Source organism: Polyergus mexicanus, unplaced genomic scaffold (assembly GCF_030449975.1).
Source record: "Polyergus mexicanus isolate NDT 795.1 unplaced genomic scaffold, iyPolMexi1.0 SCAF_28, whole genome shotgun sequence".
In the NCBI taxonomy this organism is placed as follows: Eukaryota; Metazoa; Arthropoda; class Insecta; order Hymenoptera; family Formicidae; genus Polyergus; species Polyergus mexicanus.
The window spans coordinates 391792-412668 of record NW_027223348.1 but is presented as its reverse complement, the minus strand read 5'-3'; the positions used below and the strand labels follow the sequence as shown (position 1 = coordinate 412668).

The 20877-nt window shown below is 45.0% G+C and overlaps 3 protein-coding genes across 3 annotated transcripts; 1 reads left to right on the top strand and 2 right to left on the bottom strand.

The window, feature by feature from the left end:
* Positions 1 to 7140: 7140 nt before the first annotated feature.
* Positions 7141 to 8132, bottom strand: LOC138943619 (uncharacterized). The gene is made up of 2 exons (XM_070314587.1): positions 7664 to 8132; positions 7141 to 7403 (listed from the first exon to the last, which is right to left on the bottom strand). Exons 1-2 carry the CDS (start codon positions 8130 to 8132, stop codon positions 7141 to 7143), a joined length of 732 nt encoding a protein of 243 aa, XP_070170688.1.
* Positions 8133 to 12492: 4360 nt separating this feature from the next.
* Positions 12493 to 14413, top strand: LOC138943618 (tropomyosin-like). The gene is made up of 2 exons (XM_070314586.1): positions 12493 to 13231; positions 14310 to 14413. The coding sequence occupies exons 1-2, from the start codon at positions 12493 to 12495 to the stop codon at positions 14411 to 14413; spliced, it is 843 nt and encodes a 280-aa protein (XP_070170687.1).
* Positions 14414 to 14539: 126 nt separating this feature from the next.
* Positions 14540 to 18333, bottom strand: LOC138943617 (uncharacterized). Its single transcript, XM_070314584.1, has 3 exons — positions 16039 to 18333; positions 15142 to 15345; positions 14540 to 15025 (listed from the first exon to the last, which is right to left on the bottom strand). The coding sequence occupies exons 1-3, from the start codon at positions 18331 to 18333 to the stop codon at positions 14540 to 14542; spliced, it is 2985 nt and encodes a 994-aa protein (XP_070170685.1).
* Between the last annotated feature and the right edge of the window lie 2544 nt (positions 18334 to 20877).

Here is a 20877-nt window from a genome sequence, read left to right as displayed (position 1 = left end):
TAAAGAACAGGCAACCCTCAACGACGTGCTGAAAGGTCCAAAGAAGAAAGGAAAAACACCTATCACATAAGACGACAGAACTAGAAGAAGCATTCACCAGCTGTAAAAACAGCTTAGCTCGAGCAACACTACTAGCACATCCAGATCCAGCAGCAGAATTAGCGGTAACAACAGACGCCTCAGACACCGCAATCGGAGCTGTAGTCCAACAACGAGTAGACGGACAATGGCAGCCACTCGCGTTTCTAAGTAAAAAACTTAACAACGCACAAAAGCAGTATAGCCCGTATGATCGAGAGCTACTAGCGATCTACGTTGCTGTAAAACATTATAGACACTTGCTGGAAGGACGAACATTCACAGTATACACGGACCATAAACCGATTACGTTCGCCTTCAGACAAGATCCACTGCGCAGCTCACCACGACAAGCCAGACACCTCGAATTGATCGGACAATTTACAACCGACATTCGACACGTCTCCGGAAAAGAAAACGTCGTGGCAGATTCTCTTTCTCGCGTAGAAGCTGTAGAAAAGGCAGTAAACTACGAAGCACTCGCTCGAGCACAAGAGGAAGACCCAGAGTTACAAAAGATCCTGAAAGCGAAGAAAGGATTAAAACTAACAAAGATACCTCTTCCCGGAACAATAACCGGATTGTATTGTGACACGGAAACGCCAATCACACGACCATACGTACCAGAAGCGCTACGGCGACAAATCTTCCTGTCACTACATAACCTGGCACACCCAGGAAGAAAGGCAACAGTAAAACTCATCACACAACGATACGTATGGCCACAAGCACAAAAAGACTGCACAAGATGGGCACAAGCATGCATACCATGCCAAAAAGCAAAAATCTCAAGGCATAATCAAACACCGTTGGGAAACTTCCTAAATCCCACACAGAGATTCCAACATATACACATGGACATTGTAGGACCTCTACCAATTTCGAAGGGATACCGATATTGCCTAACCATCATAGACCGATTTTCGAGATGGCCAGAAGCCATCCCAATACGAGACATAACCGCAGAAACAGTCGCACAACACTTATACACAGAATGGATCACACGCTACGGCACACCAGCAAAAATTACAACGGATCAGGGCCGACAATTTGAAGCAGATTTATTCAAACAACTAACACAGCTAACCGGTACGACGCACATAAGGACAACAGCATACCACCCGGCAGCCAACGGAATGGTCGAGCGCTTACACAGACAATTGAAGGGCGCAATCAAATGCTATCAAACCACCTCATGGACGGAGGTACTACCAACAATACTACTAGGCATTAGAGCCGCATGGAAGGAAGACCTGCAGGCAACCCCCGCCGAAATGGTTTACGGAGAAACAATCCGGCTCCCTGGACAATTCCTATGGGAACAACAGGGACAGGAGAGAGAGCAACAATCAGACACAGTAGTCGAGAAACTACGCAAAACTATGCAACAGTTAAGACCCGTAATAAAAAGGCACGGACAGAAAGCAGTATTCATATTCAAGGACATGGCAACGACACCACAAGTCTTCGTACGCCATGACGCCCCAACCGGAGCGCTACAACAACCATACGACGGACCATACGAAGTACTGCAAAGAAATGAGAAGACATACAAGGTCAAGGTCAACGGAAAACCAGTCAACATATCAATAGACAGACTGAAACCAGCATACGTCCTAAAAGAAGAACCAACGCCAACAACGCTAACATCGCCAACAACGCCAACAACGCAAGAACAGAAACAGCCAATAAAAAAGGGATACACCCGATCCGGAAGACCAATACGACCACCGGTCAGATTCAACATTGACCAGTAAAGGGACTTCACCACAACCAAGGGGGTCCTGTGGCGGATAATCCACCACCAAGTAGAAACGCATGCCATATAAGGCGCGCGAAATACTCGCGGGAAATAAAGGTCCACGCACTAATCACGTGCCACGCGCACAACAAGAACCGCGCGCTAAGCACGTGCCGCGCGCAGGACGAAGACCACGCGCTGAGCACGTGCCGCGCACAGGACGAAGAGCACGCGATAAGCACGTGCATAACAGCTCAGGTAGTCAAATACCTAACCGCGAGGCGGCGAATTGGGCAAACCAAAATCTCGCTATCAGAATACCATCAACAACAGTATATAAGGTAGCGAAGCGACGAGGCAGAACAGTCTGCTCACGCTTTCGAGAGCGCAAGCAACAGATACGTGAGCACGACTCTTTTGATATACGCTTAGAGCGTCAAAAAGCTGTTAAACAGCGCCCTAACAGGTTCGCCTTCACGACCGCTGCCGCCCCGTTCACCAGGGGCCGACCTACGGCAGAGAGCGGACCAGGAGGGCACACAGCGAACTAGCGAACCACCAGCCAAGCGGGTACAGTGGTCATTACTGCCCTGGAAGCTGGAGCCGCTGGAGATACCGGCCGTCAACTGCACACGTCCTCCAAGAAGCCTGCTCGCTACCTGGGACATACGACTGAGGAGGTATACATCACCCTCCTATCCAGGAACGGTGCCAGCACTCCTGACACCACCGGCGCTGACACCTCCCAGGAGCGACGCAAAAAGAGGCGACAAACAGGAGCGGGCCACCCAGACGGATCGTCGCAGCCTGGTACATCGCGGCACGCAACACCGACAACCGCAGAAACAGGAGCGGGCCACGCTGTCCTCCGACTCCGACTGGGAGGCCACCACCAGGACGACGGCCACGCAAACAGAGGCAGCATATCACCAGGCCTCCACACGTATCCGGCGAGCGGTTTCCACACCGGCGAAGCCCAGGGGCACGTCCGGGCAAGGACCCTTGAAGTGGACTCGAACCACACCACACATCTCGTGGCGAGAAAACCTCGCCACGCGTAGAAGTCGCTAAACGCGACGCAATCGGCCCTTTTTAGGGCCACACAAAATTTAACACTTGTGCATATATAATCAGGAGAATATATTTATTGTCGATACATAGACCACGCATTCTACCTTTCAATCGACATCCTATCTTCGAACACATCCAAGCAACCTCCACAATATGTATATTCATTATAATTAAATATAGTTCTTTTCAAGTATAGTTCTAAATACGTTATTTTATAAAACAAAAAATTTATGAATATATCTCGCAATATCGTATTAAAATATATGGTCCCAGATTTGTATCATACAATATTTCATGTTATATGAAAATTATTGCATATAATATATTTTTAGAAATTAAAATAATTTTATATATTTATAATATATACACGTCTTAATGCGACCCGGGGAACGTCAAGTTTTTATACTTTGCTTTGGTGTAAGTTTGTTTTATGCGACTTTGTGTTTACGAAAAATTTTCTTTCGAATTATACATCCTATAAGATATACTTTGCAAATCAAAGGAATTTTAATCGCACTTAACATCAACAATATGATTTGATATTATAGCATATAATACCCTTAATAAACTCTATAATAGTGTAATTTGTAATATACAATATTCAAAATTGTTGAACTTATTTTGAAAATCAGATTTCTGTCAATAAAAATAAAATGTGTTTTAATTTCATAGAAACTCATAAATCTGTGAATCTGTCTATAACATTTCTATAAATACAAGATTGATTTTATGACAAATACTATTTCAAATTACAAATTTTTATAAACTGAATTGCTTCTAAATACTTGGCTAGTTAGCTATTGATTTCATTTAGTTTTGATTTTTGATTTTTTAAAGGTTTTTATTTTTTAGTCATTTTTTAGAGGAAAATCTTTTTTTAATTTTTTATTTTGTATAAAAATTATTTTTGAAGGAAAAACTTTCTTAAAAGTTATTTTGTAGGGATAGATATTAAACTTTTTTTTGCGTACATGTTGGAATTTTTTTGTATACTTGGCGTATTTTTTTTTACCTTTGTGAGGTTTTTTTTAGGTGATTAATTATATTTTAATAAATTTGAAGTTACTATTACATATACACAAACATATCACACATGTAGATAATATATAACACACATATAGTATGCTTGGATAAAAAAGAGATGGACAGAGAAGAATGGGCAAAAAGAAAGAGGATATGAGTGTAAGTGAGCAAGTGTCTATACAAGTGCCAAAAGTAAGAAAAAAAAGGAAATAGTTGGATCTTTCTCCGTAGCAATACTTCATGCTCACTAATGTTTAGCGACTGATGTGAATCGATATATCGTTGTACAGCCATTCCCTCGCTTACTCATTCCTATTTTCTCTCTCTCTCTCTCTCTTTCTTTTTTTTGCCCATATCTATCCATTTCTTTATAACAAAAATACTATATGAGTATTAAATACTATATATGTGCATCATATACATATAATGTGTATGTTCATGTATTGTAGTAATTCTAAATTCTATTTAAAGATTAATTTTATGTTACAATTTTTTTATACAAATGTCTTTATGTTGTTTTCTATTTAGGAATTGCTTTAAAGATATAATCAAAAAATAAAAAAAAATTTGAAATATTACATTTTTATATAATATTACATTATCATACTTATATTTTTGTGTAAACTGGAAAAAAAATTCAATTATATCTAGCGACATATTAGTATATAGTATACATTAAAACAATTACTTCTAGAATTATGGTATATAAATATACTAATCTTTTGACCCTTATTCTTTTTAAAGCAAATCTGCGGGCAAAGCGAGGCAAGCGTTTCTCATTACATTTTCGCCCCATTATATGAACACACTATAACTACACAAACACAACACTCGTTTTTTAAATTCGATGCGTTATAACGCGTTATAACGGTTGAGCACACTTTTGCGGTTATCTCTCGTTACGCGTATGTACACAACACGCGCGACTGAGACTGAGACTGAGTACTGCCGCGCACTGATATTATCGCATGTGCCTGGCTGTGTGCGTGTGAATAGTACAGTCGACTTATTCCCCGATACGTACATACATACTTTTACTTACTTTTGTATTTTAGACAAGAAATAGAGGGCTGTATAAGAACGGCGCGAGAATCGCTCTACGATTTAATAACTAGAACGAGGACTATGCTCGCACAGGCGCAAAACGTTTATAGCGCGAGCCTCCGAACGGTTCGACTTAATCGGTCGGCTTCACGAGCGCGAGCGCGACTTCGCCATCCCCGAGTTAATCGATCTGCTACGCGAGAGCGAGCGCGACTTCGCCGTTCCCGAGGTTAGGCGAGTCGTCGCATCGCCGATCGACGAGGAGCCCGAATCGCCGCCGATCGACGAGGAGCCCGAATCGCGACCGATCGGCGAGGAGCCCGAATCGCGGCCGATGGAGGACGAGGCCGAACCGGCGACGGTCGACGAGGGTGAATCGCGGGCGGGTGTACGATTGGCGAATTACGAGCCCGAATCGCAACTGTTCGACACGGAGTAATTTTACGCGTTAGTGAAACTCGCCCCTCACCCCCCCCCCCTCAGAGGACCTGAGTTAGAACTCTCCTAGATATACTACTATTTGTAAGATATGATTTTTACGAATAAACGCTATACGTTAAACGAAGCGTCGATTCTTTACGCTTCTCTTTCCTTCTCCCGCATCCTCTCGCTCTCGCGCTTCTCGTAGTAAACGTCGGCGCTATCTTTCTTTCACGCCTCTGGTAATAAACGTCGGCGCTATCTTTCTTTCACGCCTCTCGTAGTAAACGTCGGCGCTATCTTTCTTTCACGCCTCTCGTAGTAAACATCGGCGCTATCTTTCTTTCACGCCTCTCGTAGTAAACATCGGCGTTCTCTTATCGCGGAAGGATACGCGTTTGCGATAAAAATAACGTTCGTTTAATATGTAGAGAGATAAAGCTATTTTATAAAAATATGTGTATAATAAAATATGTATAATAAAATAAATAAAATATGTATAATAAAATATACAGCGCGTTATAAGGTTGTCGATCTAAAACTAATTCGATTAATGATGGCATTTTTATCTTTCTGACGAACATCGGTATAAACGTTTTAAAATAGAAGATGTGCGAGCTATTATCGCGAGGAAGGATACGCGACCGCGATAAAGGAAAAACGCGGTTCGTTCGTATAGCGTGTATTTTGCGACAGTATAAGTATAACTAATATATTCATGATTAAATTTATAGATTATATAATTGACTCCATACATTATATATAAAGCTTAAAATATATAATTAAATTTATAGATTATATAATTAACTCGATACATTATATATAAAACTTAAATTTATAGATTATATATAATATACAATAATATAATATACAATAATGTAATATAATTTATAATATAAAATCAATCGCACATATCGCGCAAACGATCGCGCCGCTCGAACCACCAATCGTGCAGTTTGCACACGTTCTCTAACGCGCAATTCTTCGCGTGATATCCGCAGCGAAAAGCCCGCGAAGCGTTCAGAGTCTCCAAACATTCGATGTCTTCGTAATCGGCGTCGATATTCTCGACGGAGACGGCTATGTCGCGATCGTCGGCGACGTTTCCCAAGATCTCGATCAGCCACTTTTTCTTCTCGTGACCTTTGACGTAGATCCGCACCGTCGAATCGGGGCTAGATCCTCGACATACGGCGTCTCGAACGAGTCTCTTCATCGACCCGTAATTCGCGTGTCCATCGTTTCACTTTAGCTGGTGATGATTCGATATCAGCCAACACGCTCGCGATTTTTCCGCTCTCGTGAGCAGATCCCACGACATCGGCGGACGAAAGATGTGATGCGTCAATTCCACGCCATTTCTTAACACGGCTACTTCTTTCGCGACGAATTTTTCGTTAACTACGAAACCTTGAAGATCGACGAAGATCGGCGCGTCCATCGTCGTTGTTAGCGATACTCGAAGTGTTCCCTTCTAGATTTTTTTCTAAGCGCTTTATTCTTTCTCCGTACTTTTTCGAATATCGTTGCGCTTACACGATTCTGCGCACGACGTTAATGAGCGGATTGTACTCTACCACTCGATCGTGAATGATAAGACAGTAGGCTGTGGTGTTAGAGGGGATGTTCTCCTTGCAGTCGAACTCTATGCGAACGTCCACGGTGGCGTTCTTGATCGACTCGTTCTATCAAGAACAGTCGATGACTACGAGCGGGCCGTGAGTTAAAAATTTATTTAGATTTAAGAGCGCTTCGTCATTGTCTCATCCGTAGTACGTTTTTCGAAATTTCGAATACATATCGTATAACACGGCGACTTTATGCTTATCGAAATCTAGATTCATGTCGTCATAAGGATAAAAATCGGAATTAAGATACAGTTTGACATTAATTAGTTTGCAATCGTCGAATAAAGAAGGCTCCTCGGACAGAACGTTCTTCTTTCCGGATTGTAGCGCGAAGATAACGTATCGCGGTTTCTCGAGTTGCGTCGCCGCTTTGACGGCCCACGAGGTTTGGTCGTGCTCTGTCAAAGCGGAAACTCGTAGAGATCCCACGAGCGAAAAGCGACGCTCAGGTATCGTCCGCTATCCAACGTGCGCAATAATCTTAATTTATTAACATCATTTAATACTATATGAGGCATTCGTCATTGTATCTTTAACAAAACGATTTTAGGTTCTTGCGTTTCGCGCGATATGACGCAATTGTTATCGTTGCGCGCTCGTATTAGAATAAGTTCGTGTCGCGCGTTGATCACAACGCGCTTGTAATCTTCGCAAAAACCTAATAGCACGTTGAGAGGTACGCAAAAGTTAAAATCCCCGATTGACGAATGAGTTGTCGCTAATAAATCCCATCCAGCGTTTTTTAATATTTTGCTTCTCTCGACCGTCAGCGACGCGTAATTCTTAATCGTGCTCGTTATTCCAACGTTTCTGTTTCGATCGATCTCCACGCCATCGAGCTCGTAGCGAATCTCCTCGAACATAAACGCTGCGCAATTGTTCACTAGTCTCGTCACCGATGCGATTTCCCCTTGCGCGCTCGGCGTCTCCTTCGACTCGAGTCTGCCCTCGACGTAGAGAAAACTATCGCTAGGCAACGTGTACAAATCCTGCTGTTGTATAGGAATTCGTATCTCGTCGCTATTTCCGAACGTAGTATTGGCGTAAGGGTTGTACGTGTGAGTCTCGATCTTGACGATGCGATCGTCGAAGATCGGCTCCCCACCGATACTTAGAATGTCGCACATTCCGCTTTTTACGAAGAAGCGGTCCTCGGCACGACGAAACCCAAAGAGCGCAGAAAAGCCGCGTTGGCGACGGTCAGTCTTTTTCCCTTCTTCCTTCTCTTTTCCACGTTTAGAGGCGACGCGACAGCGATGACGGGCGCGTTTCTCGCGTTCGATCCTACGAGCATCGCGCGCTTCTCTACCGTTTTCGCCGCATGTATAGACGAATCATGATCTCCTCGCCGCGAAAATCGATCAATTTTCCGTTTTTGTCCACAACACGCACGTTTATATCGGTAATGGTCCGCGCGATGATCGGAAGGTAAATGATCTGCGTTGGAATCTCCGACACTTTATATCCGGGTGGAACGTTATGGTGCGAATTCGTGTATAGTATGCGCGGATTTGTCGTTATGATACGCCCCTGTCGTGACGTTGCACTCTACTCGAATGAGGTTAATGGCCATAATATTTATCGGCTTATCGGACGCGTACCATTTATTCGGTTGTAACACGCGAGACGAGAAACCCAGGAGCGAACCGATATTATCGGGTTTTATGAAATTTACTCGATATGCACACTTAATTTCGCTTCTTATAGTGTTATCGTTACCGCGAAGCGTTATAGAATTTTCACTTTTATCGCCATTCTCATCGTCTTCGAAATAGTCGTCGCCAACATTGTATATGTAATCGTCATCGCTCGTTTCCGGTTTTTCGTTTTTGCGCTCTCGTTCCTCCTCTCTCGCTCGTCGTTTGTGACAAATCGCTGCTTTTAGATACGCGTTTATAGCGCTTAACTCATAAGATCCTACCGGAATCGCGTTAATCTCGTCATTATCGTCGAAGTAAAATTTATTATTCGCGGAATTTATATTCGGTATCGTATTATAAGTTTCGAAATTGGTTAAACCTAATTCGTAATCGTCGTCGTTTAAATCGAGAGGCGGAAAATAACTCGCCGCGAGAACGCTGCTTCGTCCGGAAAGAGTGAGAGTCAGCGACATGATCGACGAGAGCGATCGAACTGCGCTCGATCGACGAATAACGGCCGATATTATAGTCGACGATTCCTCCAATCGACTCCTCGGAGAAATCGAAGACTCAATTGTCCGCAGATATTCTGATCGCGCGTCTGCTCGGAGCGACGATTGTATCGAATGTTCGCGTCGCGCCCGAGATAACGCGCGAGTTCGCGCGGAGGACGAAGATCGCCGAAACCGTCGTAGTAAATCGCGTCGCCCCCTTTTTCGCGTACGCCACCCAATGAGTACCCTGTCCGGATGCGTCGTCTAAATTTACAATGCCACTCTCGTCGCGGCGCGCTCGCGACAAAAGCGCGTCGCGCATAAACCTCTAAAGTGAGGCACGCGCGAGAGTATCGCCGCGCGATTTAACTGTTCGTTCGTCGTTGCTCCGACGGATGGGAGGATCTCTAGCGTCTGTTTACGCGAAGTTTTTTTTAGCTTTTCTTCTCGTCGAGGACGCGCCACTCCTGCGCTTGTACGGCGCGAGATATAAACCGCGACCCTCCATCGCGCGATCGTGGCGCTGCAACTCCTCCAACTGTCGTCGCGCCGCTTTGCGATCGTTCACCGCTTTCGCGATTCCCGCCGCTCCCCCGGCCAAAGAACCCAGAGCTCCCAATAACGGTAGCAGGGGCAAAAAGCCGCCGCGTTTCGCTATCGGAAGCGTTCTTTTCCTCGTAACGATTGTTCTCCTTTTGCTCTTCTTTCTCTTGATTCTCGTTGCACCCATTCCAAGTTTTGTCTTCGATTTCATAGCCATCCATACAGCCGCCGCGGCGGCTCTCTCGCCGAGAGTCGAGTCTTTAGCCGCGACGCGCTCGCGCGCTTTCTCGGCGAGCGCGTGGTCGGCGACGTGTCGATCGGCGAGCTCGCCGCTCCGCGAGTATGCGATATCGTGCTCGCGGCAGGCCGCGTCCAGAGGATTGATGCCTCGATCGCCTCGCGCGAGTCGTTTCGCGAGACGGGTACCCGGCCCGCAAAATTGATATCCAGGTATATGTAGTTCGAAAGGGAGCGCGTTTATCGCTCTATTTAACAAGCCAGCGCTACGGCTCACATCGTACCGCCGTTTCGCGAATTGCATTCGCCGCAATCTTTAACGAGCGGCGCCGGACCGTCGATGTGCGTTCGTTGCCAAGGGTGATTATAATGCTCTAGACATCGACGGTAGCGCCGCACCTCCGGATCCACTCTTATATATTCGGGCAGTTTCTCCCACAATTGTTCCACGTAGCGACCAAAATGCTTTAGTAAAATTATTTTCGGAATATACCGCAATTGATCGGTGGTGAAATCGAGAATATCGTCGCCATCTATTAGTAGGATAAACATCTCGATTCACCGCGCGCGATTCGCTACTGCGCGATCGGTGGCGATCTATTCGTATATAAATAAAAAGGTCTCGCCCTGCCTCGCGCGAGTGTACCGCGCACACGCGCGGCGAGAGGAATGCGCTTCGTGCGGCAACCGATCGCAATAAAGGTGACGAACCTCGACAATAGGACGCGACCGTCGAAAGAAGCGCGCAGACACGGTCGTCTATTACCGAGCGCTATTCGCTGCGTCATTTGCGGGCCTTCTAGTTGCGGCAAAACGAACGCGTTGATAAGTTTGTTGGAGAGTCCGCATGGCGTACGCTTCGAGAACGTTTATGTTTACTCGAAGTCGTTGCAGCAGCCTAAATATCAATATTTAGAAAATTTATTAACACTGATGGAAGATATAGGTTATTTCACATTTTCTAATAACTTTGACGTTATTCCACCCAACGAAGCTCTCCCGAATTCGTTATTCGTGTTCGACGATGTAGCGTGCGACAAACAAGATACTATCAGGGAGTATTTCGATATGGGTCGACACTCGAACGTCGATTGCTTCTATCTGTGCCAAACGTACGCTAAAATACCGAAGCATTTGATTCGAGATAACGCCAATCTGTTAATTCTCTTTAAACAGGACGGCACTAATTTACGTCACGCGTACAACGATCATGTGAACACGGATATGTCGTACGAGAATTTTCACGCGTTATGTCGCGCGTGTTGGCGGTATAAATATGGTTTCTTAGTGATCGACAAAGATAGCGCGCTTCACGCCGGTAGATACAGACGAGGGTTTAACGACTTCATTGTACCGTAGAGCGATCAGTCGTCGCGGATACGTCGAACGCGCCGATCGCTCTCTCCCGCGAGCTAGAAGAAGTCGCAATGGCCTCGACGGATATCGGTGAACGCGAAAAGACAGCGAAAGAGATAGCTAAGACGCGCGCGTCGATTCGTAAAAAACACGGAGCATTGAAGACCGGCAAAATGGAAAACGAGATCGCGATAGAGAGTCGTTTCAAACCGATCGTCGAACCGCTGCGGCGCATCGCTGATCGCGCCGAGCGAGACGAGATAGAGCGAGACGAAATTAAGCGCAAAACGATAAAACGAGACGCGATCGACGCCTCGCCCTCGACGACAAGCGTCGAGGAAAAATGGAAGGACGAAGCGCTGACTCCCGTTTGGAAAAAACCTAAGGCGAAACGAATACGCGCGCGACGACGATTGGACGCCGTCTCTACTCAATTAAACGAGTATTCCGTCGAGAGAGATCCATTCGCGCGAGACGAAACCGAGGAGTACGAAACGTTCGAATCCGAGAGTCTCGAATCGCCCTCGACGCTCGAAATACCCGTTAGACAAATTCCGCGAATTTCTCAAGATCGCGAGATATCGCACGGTCGACTAGGACCGTTAGGGCGAAAATATATGGGGACTCTTCTCGGCGGAGAAGCGCCGAACGAGATCGATCACGTTTACGGAGTTTACATCGGCGAGAAAAGCGCGATGCTCGGCGATAAGCGATTCGACGTAGACGCGAATGATTCCATATTCATAGATGAAATTAAATATATCGGTACTCCCGGTTTGTACGAATTAATCTTTATGAAAATTCCTAATAGTCTCATATATACAGAAAAGGATAAATTAACATACAGAAGTATATTGTTAACAACGAACGCTCATAGACGCGATCATGACGCTAAAAAGTCTGTCTTAGGAAATAAAGAATACAAATACAAATTCATTATCGCTCCGCTTATTCACGGCATCGGCGCGAAAAAAACAGGCGCGGGTCGCGTACCGTCGACTATGCGTGTCACGAACAATAGAATCGATCACGTCCATTGGGACGATCCGAACGAATTAGTGGATCGTCTGCGATTGTTAGACGCTTCGCGTCGAGCCGGCAACAACGCTCACGAAAACGAGATTCTATCGATAATCGAGGAGCTTCGCGAGACAGGAGCGATCGTATAAATCGAACCGTCGCGTCGACGACCGTCGCAGTCGTACGCGGAATTCGCGATGTCCGTGAGCAAATTCGGCTCACCTCTAAGAAACCGAGGCTACGACGCGAGAACCGGAAGACTACGTCCGGCTATTGAGTCTCTGCGAAATTACATGCGCGATAACGCGCTATGTCTAAGCTCTTCCATCGAGTACGACGCGAGAGAGCGCAAGATAAAACGCTTGGCTCAGCCTGAGGAGGACGCCGACGCGACAAGCAAAAGTTACGTCGAGGGAATCACATCGCAATTGAGAAAAGACGCGGACGAGGCGGGGCAGGGCGTCATTCTACTATTTACTAGACTCGCTCAGCTCGATAGCGCTTTGGGTAAACGAATAGACGTCGCGGAGAGTTTCGTTTCCGAGATAAAAGCGCGCGACGACGCTCTAAATAAACGAATAGACGCTACGGAAAATTCCATTTCGAGAATAGAAACGAGCGCTAACGCTCTAGATAAACGGATCGATGTTTTGGATAAACGAATCAAAGATTTAAGCGATCGAATCGATGCCACGAAAAATACTATATCGCTCAACGCGGCGGAGTCCTCGATAGGAAACGCGAGCGATCGTAAAATACTGTTCAATCAAGGTAAAATAATACAGGAACTAACCCAAAAATCGCGCGTCGCGGCGAATTCCGCGGCGAAATCCGAGACAAAGATACGAGAATTGGAAGATTCAACATTGCGATTGAAGAAAGACGCGGACGAGCTATCGGAAAGAGTGAGGGAACTGGCGAAGATTAGCGGGAGCGGCGAGCCGCTCGAGAGAGAGATTCCACCCAACGTTATTCTCGAGAGAAAGAGAAGAGAATTATGAGCGTCGAAAAACGAAGACTAGTCGAGGAATTGCACGCGCCCGCGAGAAGAAACTTCCCGCGTCGTCGCGTTGCGGTGCGCGGGTACGACGACCTATGGCAAGCGAATGTGGTCGAGATGCGTCCTTACGCGAGACTCAACAAAGGCCACAACTACATGCTCACCGTTATCGACGCGTTAAGCAAATACGCATGGGCTGTACCGCTTAAGAGCAAAAGCGCGAACGAGGTTACCCGAGCGTTATCTAAAATAGTGCGAGACTCTAAGCGGTGTCCGAAAAATCTGCAGACCGATAAAGGAAAGGAATTCTACAATGCCGATGTGCGAAATTTCGCAAAGAAGCGCGGAGTGAATTATTACTCGACGTACTCGGTGATAAAGGAGTCGATAGTCGAACGATTCAATCGTACTGTAGCCGCGCCTTCGATTTACACGTCCACATTAACAGGATTTATTTGTTTCGCCGATCGGAGAGATAGGACGTAATTGATTTGTCCGGGTTTAGTTTGTTGAACAGTATTTATTCCTTTCGACACCAACTCCCGGACCGTCTTAGGTAATCGCACGCGACAGCAAGATATGAGCGGACACGCGAATTATCGTTTAATTATAACTTTATGAGCGTGAGGCGTTCGGTGTGCTCCCGGTGAAGGCTTGCGACGAAGTGTCTTAACGAAAAACCTTCTCTGCGATCCACGTACAATAGTCCTGGTTGATACGGGTACTACAAAAAAGGAGGAATTTCGATCGTTCGATTCCAATCGGCTATCGACAACGAGGTGTTTGTCAGAATCGAACAATACGAAGAAACCGCAAAAACGGAATGAAAACAAGGCTTCGCACGTAACGTCTCGCTTTAGAACGTTCGAGAAACAAAATTAATAATATAATTTATAAAACGCTTACTTTCTTGAACATCCCGCTCGCCTCGTATACCGGGTAGGTTACGAAATAACTGGTTAAATTCTACCACCATAATCGATACACGGCATCTTAATGATAATTCTCGATCAGACGGTCCGAAGAGCTCTACAGCAAATTTTTCAACATACAATAATAGGAAAAGAGTACAGATAAAGATCGTTGGTGATTCAATCGAAATACATGAGTTAACTTAATCAGTAAATTTTAGCATAGGGTTATTTACATAGGCGTTCTTAGAATAGATATATGTACATATATAGAGCGTGACGATAATTAAAGTCAAACTTAATTATTAACGCATAAAGAAAACGCAAATTAATTTAAGAGCCAGTGTCACTTGATATCGGTAGCTGACAGATCTGCGTTATTGGTCGCTTTAGAGTGGTTTTGGCAGTACGCAATGTAACTACTCGGACATGCCCATCCGATCCCGGATGTACGTCTAATATTCGGGCAAGTTCCCATTTTGAAGGAGGTGCCAAATTATTTTTCAACAATACCAGCTCGTTAATTTTGAGCTCCGGTTTGTTTTCTCGCCATTTACGCCTTTGTTGCAATGTATGCAAATAATCAGAAGACCAAGAACGCCAGATCTGCTTTAAAATCGCTCGCACTTGCTGCCAACGAGACAGCCGATTCGAATCGATATCTAAAACAGATTCTTCAGGCGGGCTTACTAACGGGCGACCGACTAAAAAATGACCCGGAGTTAACGCGGAAAAGTCATTCGGATCATCATGTAACGCGGAAATCGGGCGGGAATTTAGGCAAGCCTCGATTTGACACAGCAGCGTAGCGAACTCGATCTGCGATAACGTTCGGGAACCAATCGCTCGTTTCAAATGAAACTTTAATCCTTTGACACCGGCTTCCCAAAGTCCGCCGAAATGCAGAGCAGAGGGAGGTATAAATGCCATTTTACGTTATCATTAGCTATAGCGTCTTGTATTTGAGGGTCGGCGACAAGTCGCTGAAAGGTAGTGTTTAATTCGCGGTCCGCGCCTTGAAAATTAGTGCCGTTATCACTGTACATGTCGGATGGAAGACCGCGACGGCTTGCAAATCTCCGAAAGGCGGAGAGAAAACCGTTAGTAGCGTAATCATCTACGTATTCTAAATGGACGGCCTTTGTCGAGAGACAAATAAAAACAGCAACATAATATTTTTTGGATCGTTGGCCGCGACCGACTGACGGAATAATATTCATCGGCCCGGCGTAATCGACGCCTGTGTGCGAGAACGGAGCCGAAGGCGTGACGCGGGGCTGGGGGAGATTCCCCATCAGCTGTTGCGAGGTACGTGCGCGTTCGCGTACGCACTTTACACAACTACGTATAAGAGATTTTACACTGGTGCGCGCTGAAATTATCCAATAATTTTGGCGTAAAATTCTTAACATTAATTGAGTGCCTCCATGAAGAGAGGCTTTATGAGCTTGAGCGATTAATAAATCCGAAATTCGATGTTTCGGTAAAATTATAGGGTGCCGTTCATCATAACTGAGTGACGAATTGTCAATCCGCCCGCCAAGGCGAATTAATTTATCTTTCCCAAGAAAGGGGTAAAGCGATAACAAAGAACTGGATCTTGGCAGTAAACTTTTATCGTTTAACGCTTGAATTTCGGATGGAAAATGACGTTGTTGCACGTAACGGAGCCAAAACAAGGAAGCTTCTTTGAGTTCGGCAGTGTACACATAACGAAACTGACGCCAACGAAGGATAATTGAGGACAAATCGCGTTGTAATTTAGGCCTGGTCATTAAATGATTATTTAATGTAGAATCATTGCTCGTTTTGCACGACGCGTTAAATACTACGCGAAGTTTCGTCGAGCTGCTAGACTCGCGTAGTACCGGATGATGCGGTATATACACCGCTTGGTTAAGCGTCGGATTTTCGTCGGAGACAGGTTCCATATGACCCATAGATTTATATTCATTTAAGAAAGAATGATAGGGTTTCGCGAGATCCGGATTTTTTCGTAGGCGTTGTTCTAATTTCGAATAAAGAAGCGCGGCAGTTTCGCGCGAAGATCCTATATCGAGCGGAGGGTTGGTTTTAAATGGTAACCGTATTATATAGCGGCCGTCTTCGGCACGCTGATGTGTTTCGATAAAATGTAGTTCGCATTTTTTATCTTCTTCCGACAACTGAATTTCGGAAGAAATTTCCTCGATCTCCCAAAATTTTTGAAGGAGAGAATCGAGCGAAGGAATTGTTATGCAATTTAATGAAGTCGCGGAACCGGTAATTGAATTAGAAGTGCCGGTAGGACCGGATAATATCCATCCTAAAGCAGTAAGCTGGGCCGTCGGAGTTCCGGTCGGACCATGTTTTACCTTTTGCTTCAATAACGATCCATATAAATCTGATCCGATGAGCAGATGGATCGGATGATTGCTAAACGGATCCGGATCCGCGAGAGATAATTTCCGTAAATGCGGCCAACAATCTACGGTTTTAGTCTTTGCGCCAGCGTATGACGTAATTTTTTGATATACGAAAGCAGTCAAAGAAAAGGTTGAGGAACCTCGCCCATTACAAGACTCGAAAGTAAGAGACACCTGAGATTTCGCTACGCCACTGTATCGTTCGCCGAAACACTGTACGTGGAGGCTCGCGCGGGAACGTTTCGTGCGCATAGTTTGACACAACGATTCCGAGATAAAGCTAACAGCCGAGCCTTGATCTAACAACGCACGAACTTTAAATTTACGTCCTTCGTTGGTACGAAGTATTACCCATGCGGTGGCTAGTAACACGTTCGGCGGATTTTTCAGCGGCGAATGAATCGTTTGAACGGAAGCGACAGCGGTCTCGTTCTTTATCTCAGGGGCGGCTGAGCCGTTCGGTTGAGCGTTAAGCGTTTTGTTTTCCGAAACAGAATTTTCACTAATCTTCTGTATTGGTATATTCGAGTCACGATGCAAGAGCGTATGATGTGCTCGTCGGCACAAATTACAGCGTTTTTTACTCTTGCAAGAGGTCGGGAAATGGCCGACTTTTAAACAATTAAAGCAACATTTGTGCGATTTGAGAAACTGAGTTCTCTGTTCGACGGATTTACGCTTAAACTCGTCGCATAACATCAAATTATGATTGCCGGAACAATTCAAACATTTTTCGGTGGCTACGTTATTCACCGATGCCCGATTAGAGCCTTTATTTTTATGAGACGAAGTATCGGCATTTAACTTAGAATGATTGGTTAGTCCTCGAATTCGCAGCGTCATAAAATCTCGAATCTCTTCATACGTCGGAGATGCGATTGATTTACCGCGTTGCAGATTCCACTCATTACGTGTGCGTGGACTAAATTTTTGCGACACAATATAGACTAATAAGTCATCCCATTTTTCAACAGGTCTGCCTAAATTCGTTAACGCGGCTAATGACGCGGCAACGGTATCGCGTAAACCTTTGAGTTCGACAGCGGATTCCGTTTTCATAATAGGCAAATCAGCGAAAGCATGAATATGCGCATGAATAATCGCGTTTTGATTATCGTACTCTTCGATAAGTAATTTCCACGCACCATCGTAATTTGTGTCTGCAATCTTAACATGATTAATTAATACAGCGGCTTCGCCCGTGACACTGGCTTTTAAATAATGTAATTTCTGCGTATTCGACAGCGATTCTTTCGAGGCGACGAGCGATTCGAATATGCCGCGGAAGTTTTCCCATTCCGCGAAATTACCGGAAAATTTCGGCAACGGGATTCGTGGTAATTGCAATGAAACCGCACCAGACAATTCGCGAGAAGAAATGTCGCTTACCGATGATGCCGCAGTCGGGTCGCACCGAGAGAATTTACCTATCATGTCTGCGAGGTAGTCCGCCGCTTCGTGGTAGACGTCCTCGGCCGTAAAGAATTCCTCCTCGGTGAAGTATTGGACTGTACGCTGTTCGTCGGCCGTTGCTATTTGCTGAAGCTGGACGTTGAGACGTTGACACCTTTCCCATAATGTCTCCAAGGCGTCCAGTCGACTCTTCGCCTTGTATTGCGTGACGTTGGCTTTGCCCATTTTCTTAAAGTTGGGGAACACTCGCTTCATCGAGCTTATTGTAATAGATTGCTCGATGAGGAGGCCCTGCAGCGAGTCCGTCATGACGGTAGGCCGATAAGATGAAGCCTTTCAGCAACAATTTACCACCTGGTGGTTGTAGAGATGCTGAAGCGTGACGACTGGTTCGTCGCACGCGGATGTGCGAAGACGCACTATAATTTTCACTTAACAGTGCAGCGCGCTAAAGCGTGCGACAACTATGTGTAACTGCGGATTACGCAGGTCGCACTCTGAGGTGCGGAGTGCTAAAGAGCACAAAGATTGCACTTAAGCTGTGCAAAGCGCTAAGAAGCACGAGATTTGCGCGGCACTGCGGATTACGCAGGGCGCAAATAATAATGATACGTTGTGCTTAAGAGCACAACTTTAATAATGCAAAGGGATGCAAAGTTGACTTCGCGCACTTTATTTTCCCGGATGTCCTTTCAACGCGCTCGCGTTATTATTTACGGCAGCGGAATGCGGATAGATGTTTTGATATCGCGCACCGTCTCCGTCTCGCGATAGTTTTTATAAGTGCTGTTACCTTAGCGTGTCAGCGTTCTCACTCGCACTCCGCGAACTGATTACCGAATCACTATCTGTTTTTCCAACATCCGGCTCGAAGGACCATTTAATGTAGCCGCGCCTTCGATTTACACGTCCACATTAACAGAATATATTTGTTTCGCCGATCGGAGAGATAGGACGTAATTGATTTGTCCGGGTTTAGTTTGTTGAACAGTATTTATTCCTTTCGACACCAACTCCCGGACCGTCTTAGGTAATCGCACGCGACAGCAAGATATGAGCGGACACGCGAATTATCGTTTAATTATAACTTTATGAGCGTGAGGCGTTCGGTATGCTCCCGGTGAAGGCTTGCGACGAAGTGTCTTAACGAAAAACCTTCTCTGCGATCCACGTACAATAGTCCTGGTTGATACGGGTACTACAAAAAAGGAGGAATTTCGATCGTTCGATTCCAATCGGCTATCGACAACGAGGTGTTTGTCAGAATCGAACGATACGAAGAAACCGCAAAAACGGAATGAAAACAAGGCTTCGCACGTAACGTCTCGCTTTAGAACGTTCGAGAAACAAAATTAATAATATAATTTATAAAACGCTTACTTTCTTGAACACGTACGCTCAAAAATTCTATGTGGAAATACTTCACGCTGAACGGAACGTACAAGTGGATCGACGAGTTATCTCGACTCGTCGAGGAATATAACGCGCGAAAACATCGCACTATAGGTATGAGACCCGTCGACGTGACTCCAGCGATCGCCGATAAACTTTTAAATACTGTATACAGCAATATAAAGATCCCGGCTCCGGCGAAATTCAAAGTAGCCGATCCGGTACGCGTCAGCAAATTTAAGACGATCTTCGAGAAAGGCCTCACACCCAACTGGACTACAGAGATTTTTCGAATAACTAAGATACAACGGACTAATCCCGTAACGTATCTGTTGAAGGATTCGCGCGGCGAGCCGATCGCCGGAGGATTTTACGAGCACGAGTTGCTGCGCGTCGGCGATCCCGACGTGTATCTCGTGGAAAAGGTGCTGCGTCGAAAGGGCGACGAGGTTTACGTGAAATGGTTAGGAATGGACGAATCGCACAATTCTTGGATAAATAAAACAGCTGTATTATGATAAAAATGTATTTTTATTAAATAAAACTACATATATTAAATATAACTACATATATTAAATATAACTACATATATTAAATTATTATCGCGTTCCATGCGAGTTCTCTCTCGCGCTCCATATAAATTCTTTCTCGCGCCGCTACGCGGCCGCCATGTCCTGCGTTCTCTCTTTCGCGCTTTATACGGACTCTTTCTTACGCTCTATATACGTTCTTCATCGTGTCGTTAAGCGAACGTCGTATCTCGCGGTAACCTTTTTTTCGCGTTGCTCGATATATAACACTTTCGAAAACATAATAAAGAGTCATGGAAATCATCGATCTGTCTAACTCGCGGCTAATCTCGACCCGATTTGTGGTAAGCTTCGTTGCGTTCTCTCGCTTGCATGTAGCATGATATATGCTCTATGCGAATGAGAGAGAACGCGAGAATTTGCCAAATCGAGTCCAGATTAGCCGAGACTTAGACTGAATAGTGGTTTCCATGATTTTTTACATCGCAAAAGCACGCGCGAGTTCGTCTTTTTGACGTTATATACGAATTTTTTCTCGCGTTCTATACGAGTTCTCTCTCGCGCCGCTACGCGGCCGCCGTATTCTGCGTTCTCTCTTTCAAACTTTATACGTACTCTTTCTCGCGCTCTATATACATTCTCTATTACGTCACTATGATAACATCAGAACTCGCATTAACATTTTTTTCACGTTATTCTATATAAGACACTTTCGAGAGCATAATAGAAGGATCGTGAAAATGTCCGATCAGTCCTATTTATAATAGATTTTAACAAAATCTATTACATATAAGACTGATCGAACATTTCCGCGATTTCTTTATTAAAATCTATTATAAATAAGACCGATCGAATATTTCCATTTTTTATTAAAATCTATTATAATAAACTATATTAAAATAAACTATATTAAAATAAACTATATTAAAGT

Bases quoted from the DNA above. Each gene is read 5' to 3' on its own strand.
- LOC138943619 (XM_070314587.1), bottom strand. From the start codon at position 8,132: ATGTGCGACATTCTAAGTATCGGTGGGGAGCCGATCTTCGACGATCGC. The intron at 7,404-7,663 runs GTTTTTGCGAAG...CCGCTTTGACAG, and splicing joins ACCTCTCAACGTGCTATTAG to AGCACGACCAAACCTCGTGG.
- LOC138943618 (XM_070314586.1), top strand. From the start codon at position 12,493: ATGTCCGTGAGCAAATTCGGCTCACCTCTAAGAAACCGAGGCTACGAC. The intron at 13,232-14,309 runs GCGAGCCGCTCG...ATTCTCGATCAG, and splicing joins GGCGAAGATTAGCGGGAGCG to ACGGTCCGAAGAGCTCTACA.
- LOC138943617 (XM_070314584.1), bottom strand. From the start codon at position 18,333: ATGACGGACTCGCTGCAGGGCCTCCTCATCGAGCAATCTATTACAATA. The intron at 15,346-16,038 runs GTAGTATTTAAC...CTCTCGACAAAG, and splicing joins GCAGCTCGACGAAACTTCGC to GCCGTCCATTTAGAATACGT. The intron at 15,026-15,141 runs GTAAAATGGCAT...ACGTTATCGCAG, and splicing joins ACGCTATAGCTAATGATAAC to ATCGAGTTCGCTACGCTGCT.